Here is a 16524-nt window from a genome sequence, read left to right as displayed (position 1 = left end):
CTCGTCCCAAATGCTAGGACAAATTTGTACAAATACTCCTTCTTCCCTAGTGCTATTAGAGCATGGAATGGGTTGCCTGAGCTAGCCAGGAAAACCAGTGACTTGGCAGAATTTAAGTCATTGGTTAATATGCATGACTAAATGCATGACGCGTAGGACGTAATCATCTTCTTTTTTGAAGTTACGTCTGTATTATATAAGATTAAGAAGATTAGCAAAAATTTTAAAGAAAGGTAGCTGCCTGGCCATGTGCTATGCACTTTTTCATCATGATGGTCCAGAGTTCAAACCTATCATTACCTGATGTTCAAGAGAGAGGTTTAGACTAAGACCAATTTTCATCTCTGAAGAGAAAAAAGTTGTCACCTAATCTATACTGTACTCTACCATGCATGTAATATAATCTACATCTAGATTTAATCCTAACATATTGTTATTATATATAGCTGCACATTAGCATATGACACCACATCTATGACAAAATAAAAAAAACAGATGTTCCAAAATATGTCTTCCCCAACAATTTCTTGTCTTGTTGTCAGTTATATTGCTAAGTCTTAATTTCTTATCATAAAATAAGCTAGATCTAGATGTCTGTAATGTTTGTTTATAATAATAGATGTACAAATATTTTTTAAGTTAAAAAGATTTTAAACCATTTGCATAGTATGCTGTCAAAACTAAATCATCAGGGTGTTGGATTTTAAGTGAAGTGAAGTAAGAAAAATCATTAGATTTGTTTAAAAGTAAAATTCACTTAGATTTACCATAGAGCTTACATTCTTTTGGGATAGTAAACTTGGTTGACCATTTTGTTCACTTTTGGCCATACAAAATAGGATTTTTGTAACTCATTGGTTACTGAAAGGATTGTACTTTGTTTACATAATGGACTTGAAGGTCTAAATTAGAAATTTAATGAAAATTTTTGATGAATGACTTTGAAAAAAAAAGACTCTTTAATTTTCTGAACAATCATATTTTAATAATTGTGATCTTACTCCAAGTTCAAAGTTTAAATTTCTGTCCCTAGGATGATGGTTCAACCCCTTTACATTTTGCTTGTGCCCAAGGAAACTTTGAGATGATCAAACTAATGAAAGAAATTCAACAAGAAAACTTTTTGGCTGCTATATTTATTTTGGATGTGATGAAAATGTCACCGTTACATAGAGCAGCATTTTTCAACCACACAACAATCATGGAGTTTTTACTGGAACATGTAACTAGCAACTTTTCTCATAAATTTATTTAGATACTTTTACACATTTCTTTACAAAGAAAATAATAGTTTTTAGTCTGTAAATTCCAAAAGTTATGTGTAAGTAGGTTGATAATTGGTCATTACCATTTCAGGGAGCTGATAAAGATTGTCGAGACATTAATGACAGAACCCCTTTACTTTTGGCTGCCTCTAAAGGCTGTTGGGCAGCTGTTCAGTTGCTTGTCTCCAAAGAAGCTGATGTTCATGTAAAAGACAAAAGAAATCGCAATTTTTTACATCTTGCTGTCAAGTATGGTGGCAAGTTGGAACAGTTTGGTGGAACACTTATAAAAGTAAGCCTTCTTTTGTGAGCCCTGACTATATTAAATAATCACTTCTATTTAAAACTCATACATTTAAGTTGTGCTGCTTTATTTCAGGACATCCAAGATTTACAAAATGACAAAGATGATTTTGGATGCACACCTCTTCATTATGCATCAAAAGAAGGTCACTTAAGAGCCTTGGATGATCTCATTAAAATGGGGGCTGTCCTTAATATGAAGAATAATGACAAGCAGTCACCTTTTCATTTTGCTGCCAGGTAATTCTTCCATTACTAGCAAAAAAAAAAAAGATTATTCAATAACATGTTTTAAAATAATGCAAATGATAGTCTAATCTGTATGTGAAATTTCTTGCTAAAATAATTAAACATATCTAGTCAGAAAATATTATTATTATTACTACAGATATGGGCGCTATAATACTTGCCGTCGATTGCTGGACAGTCACCATGGTCCAAACATAATCAATGAAACAGATGGTACAGGGCTTACAGCCCTTCATATTGCTGCCCAAAATGGTCACACCAAAGTTGTCCAGCTTTTACTACAGAGAGGAGCTGTGGTAAACAAGTAAGAGGAAATACTATGTTATTTAGATGCAAGCTTTTCACACACACACACATTATAACAACATCAACCTGTTTAGTTCATTAAGTAAACTTTTAAAATCCATCCAAGTAGTTTTGTAATAAACAAATAAGTAGCTACGAATATTTATTCTTACAAAGTTACAGAAGTGGACAAGTGTTTGGGCTAGCCTAAGCTAAGGACTAAAGTAATGAAAAAGTCACTAGTGTTGCAGCTCTCCATTTCTAAGTAGTTTAAGGGAAATGGATAGGCAGACTTGATATTAAATTCTCTTATAGAGAACATTCTACTTTGCTAAATGCTTAGCTGAACATTAAAAGTTTTGTTACATGAGCCTATACAGTTGTAGTCATATTTTGAATTGTCGTATTTTACAAAATAGTCTGATGAATAGTAATGTTTGAATAAAATCATAAACAAGATTGCTATATTTTTTTTAAAGTTGTAATTATATTGAAGGACTTACAGCATAATTGTATTACTTCCATACAGAGATAATGATGACAACACAGCATTGCATCATGCTGCTGCCAATGGTTGGACTCACACCATGAAAGTCCTTATAAGTGTTCATTCCAACTTGATAGATGTTGTCAATACTGATGGCGTATGTACACATTTATTTTCTCAAATTTGCCAAAGTGTTGTTTGAGATGAAGTTAATCATTAAAACTACTTATTAATCATTTTAAAATAGGATACCCCCTTACATGTAGCTGCTAAAAATGGACAGACCTCAGCAACAGTTCTTCTTCTTTCTATGGGAGCAAAGATGCTCTATAACAATTATGATGATGGTTTCTTTGACTACATCATTCAGAACAAGTTCAGTGAAGTGGCTGTAGCAGTCATAAATCATGACAGGTCTATATAAAATTTTTGAATTTTATTCTTTTATTATTGTATAGGCCTAATATTCACAATATACATTTCTAAAGAAACTATACACAATAAAATGGCATTTAATGAATGTATCAAAAGTATACAAGACAACTTTGTTTAAATATTATTAATTTAAACTCATGAAAAAAATCTGACCTATATTTACTCTGTTACTAGATCTATTTATTATAATGGATTTAGAAGATTTTCACCATTATCATATAATAATTTTTCTTTATTATCAATTACAAATAAATTTTATCTCTATTAGATGGGAAGAAGTCTTACAAGTATGTTCTAAAACATATGGCTGTTATGTTTTGGGATTGATTGAACATTTGCCAGCTGTTTGCATGGTAAGTTTAGTGATTTGTTTGAAATGCTATACTAAAAAATATTTAATGATTCCAACTGATCTTAAATCAATCTAAATGTCAAAATGCTGGTAATGTTAGATCTGGCATGAAATCAACCTAAAATAATGACAATATGATATATAGAAGAATTAACAGAAATGTATATTTGTTTGTTTTTTTTCAAACACATAATTTTGAAGTAATTCATTTTTTTTAATATGTTAACATATAACTTCATTAATATACAAACCCTCACATTGACTTAATGTGATGCGTTATCCTGTTCTATCATTAAATATATAAAAACTATTCAAGGGAATGCTAAATTATCAGGTTTTGAGAGTATAAAAGTAAAAAAAGAATAGTTTCTTTCCTTAGTTTCTTTTCATGGCATTTAAAGATGAAATGTTTTTTTAGGAAATGAAAGCTAAAGAATTATCGTGTTTAAATCTGTCAGTAACATAAATAACATTAATATACATTTGCATAACAAAAAATTTCTATAAGCAATACCTGCAACTTATAAGAGATTTTATAATACCTAATGATAGTTTATTGAGCTGAAAGGTCTAATATTTTGCCTCTAGAATGTTCTAGACCGATGTCAGATTCCCTCTAATGATGACCCCAAAAGTGCAAATTATCATGTAAGTATTGAAATCATTTATTCAATATTTGTACATTCCAATGTGATACAAAAATGTAAGCCAATGCTTAATGACTGGTTAAAATTTAATTGACCAATCACACTTAGCAAATAGTCATTGCTAATTTTGCCAAGTACAGGTTTCAAGAAAATGCAAGACCAAAGAAAACAAAATTTAGGGAAATATAACTTTTGGAGAAAAAACAATTAGGGGAGATGGGAAATGTTAAATTCTTGTGCTTTGACATTATCAGTATTGTTAGGGATAAAGCTAAAACATGTCAAATATTATGTGACCGTATATGTGTTTATGTGCTAATACAAATGAGTACATGTACTTTTATATTGATACACACATTTTCAAAAAATAATAATACACATGTTACATAAAGTGTAAGGTAAGTTATTTTTCTCTCTCTTTGTGCTTTTTCATTATAGTAGTAGATTATTATCTTACTAATACTATTCCAAATGGCAATCAACTCTGGTCTGAGCCCAAAGTAGATCAGCAGTTACTTTTAGCATTGGCTAAGGATCTAGCTGAATTGCAATATTTGATGTGATCAGACTAAGAGCGTTGTCATTTATTTCTCTTTTATTTTTAGATAACATACAACTTTAAATATTTGGATACACCCAGCAAGTGTTTAGAAATGGCAAGAAACAGCCCACAAAATAATGAAATTTATCCACTGATGTCTCTTTATGTAAGTCCTGTTTCTGTCTTTTTATTTATATTTTTTAATCTACAAAAACTTTCAATATATTTTGCACATTCATTAACAGAAGTCTTAGGGTTTAATTAAAGGGAAACTCCGAAGGTTTTGACCATTTTTGATATAATATGTGTTTTGATTTACAGATAATGAATATATTCTTCTTTTTTTTTTTATTTGCAATAATAACTTAGTAATTGATGTTTTTCCGACGTAATTTTCCTGCGCATCCAAAACAGTCAGACTTTCACCAGGTTTCTATGTGACGTCACAAAGGTGTTTTAATCTACTGACTTATTGTATAACAGGAGACCATACAGCAAAGTTAATATTCTCGTAAAAGAAATATATCTTTGTCTATGCAGTTAGATCTAGGATCTTGTAAGCAAAGAAAAAATGCGTATTAAAAGTAGATTTACATGCTTGACTAATCACGGCAGTGTGTATTTTCTCGCCAGACCACTCAACACACAACAAACACTATCGCTTGGTTGTCTTGTCATGACCGACTACATGTAGTCTCGACTAGACTTACACTGACCAGCTTGTTCGAATCATTCAGACACACGATCTATTTTCTTCTTGGGATAGGGAGAGGCTTAGATGAAAATGTTACTTTTTTTTCTCGAGTTGGTTATCCTAATGCTTTTGGATCTATCTATACATGTTTATATATATTACTGTATTATAGCTCTGGACTAGGCCGTCACTAAGCCTAACAGCTACTGTAAGAATGAAGCGATACGATTGGTTAAATCAAGTTTCTCTTTCAGTATTGTTTAGGGAAGTGACGCATGAAATAACTTAAAACAAAATCTCGCAGAACCCCGTTTTTTGGGGGCGTGAAGAATTTTCTGTCTAATTTATTAAATATAAAATTTTCTGAGCATTTAAATAAAAAATAATATAATGTTTACTATTACAACTTTTTACGCAGAATTTAAATAAGTCAATAACTAAAATTTGAAAAACTATCGGAGTTTCCCTTTAATGAAGGCAGAATCTAAAGCCAAACAAGATAATATATGCAGTAATGACATGGGTACACTGTAGAACCATTTTTTTTTTCCTGACTAATTTTGAACTCATTAAATGAAGAAATGGTTTACACTTCTAGTAAGAAAATCAGTTCATCAGTCAGCGTGAAGCAGCATATAGTTCAGTGGTGTAAAAAAGGTAAAACTGACTCATCTATTTGAAAACTTGACACACACTTTGAAACTGGCCATCCATGAATCTTACTTGTTAATAGTGGAATAAGAAGAAAACTAAGAGTTACTACCTAAGATACTTCATAAATTTTTTAATTTTTTTTTGAGAATTATGAAAAATAATCAAGGAAGAAACAAACCTGGAAAAGATTTTTGTAGATTAAATCCCGTATTACATTTAGACAATGGTTCACACTTCAGAAAGTGCAACTATAAATTTCATAGTGAGCCTTAAAGTAAATTTTCTCTAGGTATTTTGTAAAATATGGTTTTAATTTATAAAAATTGTAAATTTTACAAACTTAATTAATCATATTTTTTTATGGCATTTAAGTACTTTTTAATATTTGTAAGTAATTTATTCTTCTCAACTCTCTGTTTAGGCCATGGTAAGAAACAACAGAGTTGACTGTCTTTCACATCCAGTATGTGTGACATTTTTAAAAGTGAAGTGGTAAGGAATTAATGCAGTGAAATTATTCGAAGTAAAAAAAAAACAATAATATATTAGCCATAGTAATGTTTTAATTAACTTTCATATTTTTGTTTTTATTAACTTTCATATTTTGGAAAAACAATTGAGCAAATGTTGAAATATATATACATAGCAGGTGGGGAAATAGTAATAATCATTTTTCATTCATGTATAAAATAAAATGATTTTAAAAAATAAACTAAATGAAATCTTAACAATTGCATATATTTTGTTTATTTGTACAGGAAACACTATGGAATTTGGGTCTATTCAGCTTACTTGATTGTATACATACTTTTTCTGGCTTCACTTACAAGTTTTGTAGTCAATCACAACTCTTTGATGGTAAGATTTGGTTGAATTTGTCAGTGTCTCACAACTATCTACAAGGTTCCTCTTTCTGCCTTTCATACCTTGCACTCTATGTGGGCAAATGATGTAAATTTCAATAGTCTAAGTAAAAGCTTTTTGGGGTTTTCTAAAATTAGGAAACTATGATCAAAATTTCCTAAATTCCATAGGTGAATGAACCCATGCTCTTTTTTAATTAATTGAAGCAGGATAAATTATTTCAAATCTTGAACTAAATACAACAAAATTTTTAACAGAAGATCATTTTTGTCTTAATATATATTTTTTACAATGCATATATAAAATCATTTTCTCTTCTTGTGCACTTGAAGCATTTTGAAAGAGCGAGTCTAGAAAATTCAACTGCTTCATACCTGTATGGTAACAAAGAAGATGGATACTCCTTTGAGCCCATGTACATCATATGTCTGTGGTTTATGCTGTTCTACAGTTTTTTAAATATCATCAAAGAAGTTGGCCAGATTATAACAATGGTAAAAGTATATTTTTTTAATTGTCTTTTTAGAATTATATAATTCAATTGAGTTAAGATATTGTCAGGGTCCTTTGATAGTCAAAGAAGTTGTTTCTGGGGAGTTTATTGGAGTTGAGTAATAATATTTAGAAAAAATGATAAAACTATGGTAAATCAGTGAATGTGTTTTCTCTTTTTGTAAATTATTTCTCATGAACTCAGTATTGCTCTTGCTCTTTTCAGAAACTACGCTACTTTGCAGACATAGGCAATGGCTTGGAATGGGCTCTGTACATAACCTGCTCAGTTTTTGTGCTGCCTTTTTTGCTCAATATGTCATTTCATTGGCAATGGGAGGCTGGAGCTTTTGCAGTATTCTTAGCCTGGTTTAATTGCCTAGTTTTTCTACAGAGGTAAAATTCAATTATTTTTGTTTTTATTTATTTTTTGATATATAATATCTGTGTATGACTTTAACATATTTCTTAATAAATTTTCAGGTTTGATTTTTTTGGTATCTATGTGGTCATGTTTTTGGAAATACTTCGGACTCTCGTTCAAGTACTTTGTGTGTTTTCAATTCTAATCATAGCATTTGGACTGTCTTTTTACATGCTGCTTTTCAAAGAGGTAAGTTAGCAGATGTGTTGTGTAACATTTTAATGTAGGATATTACCTGTTTAGATGTGAACAGGCCTCTTGTCTTAACGTGCCTTTATATTCAACAGGACTCAAAAGCTTTTTCAACACCAGCCTTGTCACTCTTAAAAACCTTTATGATGATGCTTGAACTGGACTACATGGCTTCATTCAATGAGCAGTACACTGATGATAGGGAGGACACTCTGCATTTTGGCACATTGACTCTGACTCTCTTAACCATATTTGTTCTCTTAATGCCAATTTTACTGATGAATTTACTGGTACTTTTTTTTTTTTTTTTTAGCATTTAACATCTTTTTAAATTTAAAGCAAACTCAAAGTCAGCTTATTGTCTTGTTGAAGTAATAACACTTTGACATTTCAAATCTTTCTTTATAATTATTATATATATATATATGTATATCTATAGCAAATAATTTTGCCAGGTAATCAATATATACCTCTTTAAACAATACATGATCAACTGGAAGTCTATATTACCAAAAGTTCATGATTAATATTAAAATTTGTGACAGCCATAAATTTCAATTTTTATTTGTAGTTTTGCATCAATTTTAGAAAAGAAAAAAAAATTCTAGAAAATATAATTCACATTAATAGATGGAAATGTACAATAAATGAATTCATTGCCCAGACTATGATTGGTTCAGCATGTTTCAATGATAAAGGTAAAACATTCTGCTAAAGCATAATAACTCTAAATGCACTAATAATATTAAAAACAAAATATTTCTATAAAAAATATAGCACGCAACAAAAATGTAAGTATGTCACTCTTATGATACATTTGTAATGTTATAGATCTTTTTTACATTGCATGTTTTTAAATACTAATTAATTTTTACTCAACAGATTGGTTTAGCAGTTGGTGATATTGAATCTGTTCAGAAAGATGCAAGACTTAAAAGATTAGCAATGCAAGTATGTTTGAACATGGATCAAGAAATTTAATCCTTAATTTATTTTTAAGATTAGCTATGAATTGAATGTTTTTCTGAGAAAGGTTAAGGCTAAATGTGGTGTGTTTTTTTAAAAGGTGGAACTTCACATAAATATAGAAAGAAAAATGCCTTTATTTCTTCATGAGAAAGTCACAGTTACAGAATACAAACAATATCCAAATAGATGTCAGAAAAAAATGGAAAACGTTAGTATCTTGCTATGCATTTATTCTAAGTTACTAGAAGATTTTAAAAGATCATTTTGTGTTTTCAGTAATTGTTATCAGGTGACAAGGCTTATCTTCTTGAAAAAAATAATGGAAAACTTTTTTTTTTTCAGTTTTTCTCCATGATTTCATTTACAAAAGATGCTAGCGATGGTAGAGTGTTGGAATCGAGAATGCACAATTCATATCTTTATGAGGAATTATATAAACAGAAAGTTAGGTGTGTACTTTTATGTTGAAACCTCTTTAAAGAAATCATTATAAATTCATCTGTCTTGTTTTCGTAAATAATAATCTTAAGCGCTTCTGTATACCACCAACCTAACTTTCTCGTTGTCTAAATTTAATGATTTTTAGAAACAACAGTAGCTGAGGGTAATAAAAAATACACTCCCATCTAAGAGCAGTGCTAGTGGAGACTATGAATGTATAATACACCACACAGCTTGTTAGTTGAGTTGGTACAAGGGATATTTTGAAGGGGGAGAACTATGCCTATTTGTAATTTTTTTTTTTTACTTTTATTTAAATATAGTTCTGATTGTTTAGTTTTGTTTTGTTTAAAAAAAAATTTCTTTACCACTGCCTAAATTTGAAATAAAACTGGTATTCTGACATTGTAATACATTTCTCTTCAAGGCTGCGTGACATGAGCACAGTCCTGGACAAAAACAATCAGTTACTCAGGAAAATCATGCAGAAAATGGAAATCCACACAGAGGATGATGCCTGGGATGAAGGGGCTGGGCAAAATAGTGATGACAGCTGTGATGAGATGCATGCTAGACCTAATGAGGTCAACAGAACCAAAACTGCTAAAGAAAAATTGTACATTAAGTCAGCTGTTATTTCCCTTTGGAAAAAGTGAAAATATTTTTCTCTAATGCTTTGCATTAGTTTAATGTATTAAAACTTAATGTTGCTAAAATGTATAACTTAGCTAAATTTATTTTTTTTAACAAAAATTATATTTGTAACGTTTTTCAGGTAATGCTGTGTAAATTTTTGTTAAAGCTCATTATTTTTTAACTTAATGTAACAATTTTGTGAATCTAGTCCTGATGTGCACAATTTTTTTATTAATTGTGTGGTATATTTTAATTTTGTATTGTAATCAGTGGGCACTTTTTTAAAATGCTTTACATGACAATATAGTTTCTCAAGGACATATAATGTTACAGATAAAATTGCTGTACTGAAACAGAAAAGCCAATAGAGACCTTTTAAAATGGTGATATAGCATGCAACTGCTTATAAGATATAAAGCTAGTAATAGCTCCATAGGAGGATATATAGTTGTATACACAAGATTTACAAACCTTGGTAAAAACTTTTATTATCTCTGAACAACAAAAGGAACTTATTTATTCACATTTATACAGGGAGGATCTCAAGTATTTTAGTGGTTTTAAGGCTCCACAGCTGGTTCTCTTGGTGTTCTCAGGCTTTTATGCCACATTTATATAATGGATTTCTTTTTTTAGTTGTTTTTTTATATCACTGCATATGCTGCCTTAATGTCTAGCCTTCTACTAGCAAAGATTGTTTTTTGTTGTTGTTGTTTTTTTATGGTACATAGATAATTAAAAGGCTTTTTCTTTATCCTGCCTTTTGAAGTTTTTAAATGCAAAACACTTATGATGTTTTTTTAGGTCATGTATAAGCCATTATGCCAATGTGCACTATTAACAAACAGAATGTAGGCTCAAGGTACTATGAGAACACAACAAATATATTAAAACAAGAGTTAAAATGGCAAATTAATCAAAATAATGTTTGTGCATATAGGTGTTCTTGAATATACTGAGGTATGTGCTTTGTCTGAGTGCAATGGGGAGCTAGTTCTAAAACTTCAGTCAGTGTACTGCTGAAAAGGCCCCCAAACTGTACATTTTTTTCATACTTAGTTAAAAAATTTTAAAGAAATATTTTCTTAAATAATCTATTTCTTTTATTACACATTTGTAGCCAAGTCATTTTCCTTTTAAAAAAAAAATTAAATATTTTGGGTTATATATTAAAATAAAAAAGTTAGGTTAGTTCTAGTAACACTACCCTCCTAAATATTTTATTCATCCTGGAAATTTCCATTTTTCGATCAAAATAATACACACTGAAAGTATTGATAAATTTGTTAATCATTTCTTGTCATTTTCTGTTTTATTTGTTTTACAAGTTCCAGACAATTCTTCTGAAATGAAGATTGATATGTTCTAGACCAAACTTCCTGCAAGACGGCAGTGTTCAAACTCATGACTATTGGAAGTCTGAAGTGCATACCACTCAACCAGGCAGCCATTATATTTAATATCTCGCCATCAACTAACTCCAGTATATTGATTTTTATATATCACTAAAAAATTGAGCTTATCAAATGTCATGTTAGCTCAAACCTTAATACGAATAAAAGTTTGAATGAACACTATGTGAGATTACATAGAGCTATATTTTTCTTAATATGATTTTAATGTCTATTTAAAAAATCATTTAAAATTAAGAAACTTTGTAGCTATAACACAATTGTATACTGTCTTATCAGTCTCTACAGTATGTTACTTTAGATTGAACTTAAATTTGTGCCATCTAATGATCCCGTATTTATTTTCTTCAGAAAAGACATTTCAAAATTATTATTTGTTTTACAAACATCTATTTTTTTATTTTTTTTTACCAAATGAATTTTTGAACCGTGATTTTATTTCTTTACTGCTACAGTAACCATATTTAGTTTTATTCAGGCCAGTCACTTTTGTATCTTTTCATATGAAATGTTGATTGTATATATTGTGTTATTTTTCTGAGATTATACACATTTTTTAAGTCATTTTTTTGGACTATTGTTATTACTACACCCAACATTCCTGTGTCTACATTAAATTTAAGAATTGAGTATATCTCATCTGGTTGTTTTCTATTTTACATTTTGGACATTTCTTCACAAATGAAGATTTTTGTCCTAGCCCAGACCTTATGCAAGACAGCAGGGGATGGCATAGGCGCTAGTTTAAACTTGGGACCATTGTAATGACAGTCCTGAGCACAATGTTCACAACAGAGCAGCCTCTTATTTTTATTTTAAAAAATTGAATTGTTGTGTACTGTATTGATTGGAATGTGTTTGTGTATTTGACTATTTTTAAGTATATGTACATTAAACTCTAAAAAAAAGCTTTGAATAATGAATATGAAAACTAGTTATCTACCTGTAATCTTGAACAAAAATATTTTCTAAAAATTAATTTAGTTTACTGTTATTTTGTGCTACAAATGTAGTTGAATAGAATGTAAGATCAAAAAATAATTTTTGCACTGTTATATTTATTTGTAAGGGCCATTCAATATCTATCCCTGTTTCATTTGCAATAATAGGCCTACATGGATACATATATTTTTGCCATTTTTAAATAAATTTTACATTAAATTCTTCTGTTTATTAAAACTGTTTTTGCATGATGATGTGTTGTTAATTTAGTGTTCTTGACCCAATCCTTTTTTAAGCAATTTTTTGTTTAAAGATGACAATCTTTCTGCATAATAATACATATTCTAGCAAACACTTGCTTAGAAAACAAAAATGTGTGCTGTGAGTTTTCTCTGGTAACTCTTATCTTCACTTTTTCCTGTTCAGTAATTTTCAAGTTTGTTTGTTGTTGTATTTTTTTCCTGTTAACCCTTTAGGCGTTTTTGTGTGATTTCTGTCTCCTGCAGTTTTGATGCTTTGCCTGACTTTTCCAAATTGTTTCAATGGTTTGTTTGGGATGCTTCTGCTGTCTTGTGAAACAGTGATGAGCCTAGAAAATTATGGGCCTTTAATATGTAAATAACATGTGTCTAGACTCGCGTTGGTCCTTATTTTGTCCTTGCTGGCTTGATCCAAAGGAATGCTGGACTGGAGAAAACATTTGACTTGGAACGATTCAGCTAAAGTAGCATTCAGTAAAAGTAGCTACCTGAAGGAAAACTCTACAGTTAGTAATCCTGAAGCCTAAGCTTCTCTATTCCTGATTTTTTTTTTTCTAATATTCTAAAACCACAAAATAAAGTAATGAGTTTTGGTTTCTTCCCTCCTAGATGAATTGATTTGCTAAGCTGACATAGTTTCTAGATGAATTGATTTATTAAGCTGACTTCCTTCCTAGATGAATTGATGGATGTACTAAGCTGTCTTCCTAGATGAATATTGATTTACTACGCTGCAATGACTTCCGAGATGAATTGATTTACTACGCTGCAATGACTTCCGAGATGAATTGATTTACTACGCTGACTTCCTTCCAAGATGAATATTGATTTACTACGCTGCAATGACTTCCGAGATGAATTGATTTACTACGCTGCAATGACTTCCGAGATGAATTGATTTACTACGCTGACTTCCTTCCTAGATGAATATTGATTTACTACGCTGCAATGACTTCCGAGATGAATTGATTTACTACGCTGCAATGACTTCCGAGATGAATTGATTTACTACGCTGCAATGACTTCCGAGATGAATTGATTTACTACGCTGCAATGACTTCCGAGATGAATTGATTTACTACGCTGACTTCCTTCCAAGATGAATGAATTTATTAAGCTGTCTTCCTAGATAAATTGATTAACTGCTCTGCAATGACTTCCTTCCATGATGAATTGATTTATTACACTGACTTGCTTCCTATTATATCTTAAAGGCGCCATGAAGCTTATAATATATCCACGTTCCATTAGACATACCTATATCTCATCACATGTTTTGTTGCAATGCCAGTCTATTTCACATTTTACTATTCGGATATTTCATATTTAGTGTCAACCTGGCCCGGCTTAATGTCTAAACAGCATTTCTGCGATACGAGTCAATTCCTATGATAAATTTAGGTAGCCTATTTCCATGTCCTCGAGGGAGAATCTCTTAGAAACAAGAGAAAAGTTCATCAATGTCATTTTACTTTCTATCTTTTAATTTTTTTTATTATAGACGGCGAAATCTAAATCGACCAGCGGTGGACATTGGTTCTAATTGCGTTAGATGTGGCGACATGTGTAGGTCGCAGCTGAGGCTGCGTAGCCTTGTGAAATAGCCTACTGCACTCCTCATTAATCTTCGGACTCGAAGACAACCTTATCATACAATGATTGCTAGCCAATATAAATATGGGAAATCGACTTATTGTGACTTAATTTGAAATGATCAGTTCTTCAATGCGAAGATAGAATTAAAATATTCATAGAAAACGAGATTGTGCTCATCATAAATCATAACCGAGCAACTTCAGGTTTACAGAGCGTTTATAATTTAAATAGGTGCCTATACACGGGGAAAGAAATAGAAAAATATGTTAATAAGTAATATAGGAGCGAGACCATTGAAAGATCCAATCAAGTTGTTCAGCCTACAACCCCATGCTCTACAGCGCTTATATAGTGTAGGAGGCGAAAGTCGGATTTTTTTTTTTTTTTTTTTTGTCCTTTTGGGGGGGGGGGGGGGGCATTTTGAGAAACATGAATATAGGAGTTTGCAAGAGTCGAGTTCGTGTAAGAATATTAACGCTGCAGCCAAATTAATGAGTGTCAAAATCAACTATACAATGCTTTATTGCTTATCTCTGACAATTAAAGAATCTTGCAGAGGCACAGCTAGAGTGAATATTTGATGATCTTAAAAATCGGGTCCATCCTATAGCTTAAATTTGTTAACGGTGTAGATTGAACACTGTTCAAATAATATAAGTTTTCACTTTTAAGTTTACATTAGCCATTTCCTACTTTCCCAAGAGGCCTATATATTCTATAGAATATATCTTGACATTCTATACTAATACTTGTTCAGGCAAAGCGTGCGACGTCGATTGAAAGCATTTTAAAATGATTAAGAACAAGCGTTTCCTGGAATAATCTTTTCTATCCACAGTATTCTAAAAAGCTATCTTATTTTGACCATATAAACAGCCAAAGCGTGTCAATGTGTTGATAGTACTTGATAGTGGAGAACAATAGAAATTTAATGTGTCCTATTTAACAAGGCATCACTGCGTTCCTCCGTCAGACAGACCTTACGTGGGAAAAGTGTCAGTTACTGCAATGGCATAAAATCTATATATACCCAACGAATTCATATTTTCTGGTTGAAATAGACAAAACATATCGTGCCTATTACATATAGTATTTATGTGTACCATGTTTGTTTGTTTGAACTGTAGGCATGTACATTTGCAGTATAGAAGTTTTGTTGTTATTGTTGTTTGTACAAAGTTTACATCCACGCAATCTGTTAAACATTTTGTACACGTTCTCCCACACCCACATATATGGAGCAAGTCAACTTTGTATCGAACAAGGGAAAGAAATTGTACCTGACAGATGTGGTGGTAGCCTATAAGTTGAATTAAATCAATGTAACATTCACAAAGATACCCCCTTCATCCCCCCCCCCCTTTCCCAACTGGTCCAGGCAAGTGATAGGATCATAGCGCATTGAGAAAGCTGAAAGTATGAAATTAACGCTAAACAAAAACAATTGTTTAAAATATTTATGGAGCTTTATAATCAGCTTTGTGACCTATGCTAAAAGAAACAATAATTGTAAAAACTATAATTCGTTTTTCTGATTTCGGTAGGAATTTGTTAAAAATAAGCCTATGGGTACACGTATTACGTATAAGCTTTTTAAAGTAGAATATTGTAATAACTTAAGTGAGGCAACTCAACGAGACAAAGACGTTTATTTACATGGAGACATGACAAACACAAAGGGGCATCTGCCTTGAGCACAGCATCTCCATATTGGCTCTCTCCTTGGGCGGAAATCGTTAGTCTCTTATGTCAACATATTCCGACTTGTCTGGTCACTGATAGTGCGCACCTTCTTTCTGCACTATCTTGGATGGCGGTGCGCATGGCAAAGTCATAACAATATTTTTAAACATATTTTCTTGTTATTAGTGCATTCGAAAAAGTGTATATTGGCTTCCACCAAAATTCGACCCCGTCCCTACTTAATGCGTATGACCGAGGATGTGCATTGCAGGCTTTTCCAATGATTTCAATTGCAGGAGCAGAATGTGTCCCATGCCGAGGAACATTTCAGTTATGGCATTCCGAGTAAGATGAGATCGCTGGCAGACAAACTTAAATTGGTATTAAGTTGGTGCTGCCGATGACACGTTGAACAATTGTGACTTCTTTACGGCTAACTTTACCGGCATTGAACGACAAATCAAAACCTGGTTGTGGCCAACAATGACTGCTGAAAGACTCTCGGCACTGCACATGTGCATGGTAAACATTCGTCGCCAACCTGGACATCACGAGGAGTAGCAATGCATCAGTTTTTTGACAGTTTTGTTTGATCGACCGTAGGGAGGCACGGGCCGTACCGTACTGATATAAAATGTTTACGGTAAATAGTTTGTTCACTTGTTTAGTTGTTTTTTTTTTTATTATTTCATGAAACAAGC

At 31.5% G+C, this 16524-nt stretch overlaps 1 protein-coding gene across 3 annotated transcripts in view; it reads left to right on the top strand.

Annotated features, from left to right (window-relative positions):
• Positions 1-12535, top strand: part of LOC106061155 (transient receptor potential cation channel subfamily A member 1-like) — a 37841-nt gene extending 25306 nt beyond the window's left edge. For all 3 annotated transcript variants that reach the window (XM_056030603.1, XM_056030604.1, XM_056030605.1), the window contains 19 exons: positions 1034-1222; positions 1357-1557; positions 1645-1808; positions 1957-2121; positions 2632-2746; positions 2837-3003; positions 3293-3377; positions 3965-4024; positions 4629-4730; positions 6334-6404; positions 6671-6770; positions 7109-7270; positions 7495-7664; positions 7752-7881; positions 7980-8174; positions 8767-8835; positions 8951-9061; positions 9196-9302; positions 9722-12535. In XM_056030603.1, the coding sequence (XP_055886578.1) occupies positions 1034-1222; positions 1357-1557; positions 1645-1808; positions 1957-2121; positions 2632-2746; positions 2837-3003; positions 3293-3377; positions 3965-4024; positions 4629-4730; positions 6334-6404; positions 6671-6770; positions 7109-7270; positions 7495-7664; positions 7752-7881; positions 7980-8174; positions 8767-8835; positions 8951-9061; positions 9196-9302; positions 9722-9950 (2592 nt within the window). In that variant the 3' untranslated portion in view covers positions 9951-12535. The remainder of the gene's footprint in view (positions 1-1033; positions 1223-1356; positions 1558-1644; positions 1809-1956; positions 2122-2631; positions 2747-2836; positions 3004-3292; positions 3378-3964; positions 4025-4628; positions 4731-6333; positions 6405-6670; positions 6771-7108; positions 7271-7494; positions 7665-7751; positions 7882-7979; positions 8175-8766; positions 8836-8950; positions 9062-9195; positions 9303-9721) is intronic.
• The last annotated feature ends 3989 nt before the right edge of the window (positions 12536-16524 follow it).

The sequence above is a fragment of the Biomphalaria glabrata genome, chromosome 5 (genome assembly GCF_947242115.1).
Source record: "Biomphalaria glabrata chromosome 5, xgBioGlab47.1, whole genome shotgun sequence".
Classification (NCBI taxonomy): Eukaryota; Metazoa; Mollusca; class Gastropoda; family Planorbidae; genus Biomphalaria; species Biomphalaria glabrata.
Note: the sequence above shows the minus strand (reverse complement) of the source record. Positions and strands in the feature narration are given on the sequence as shown.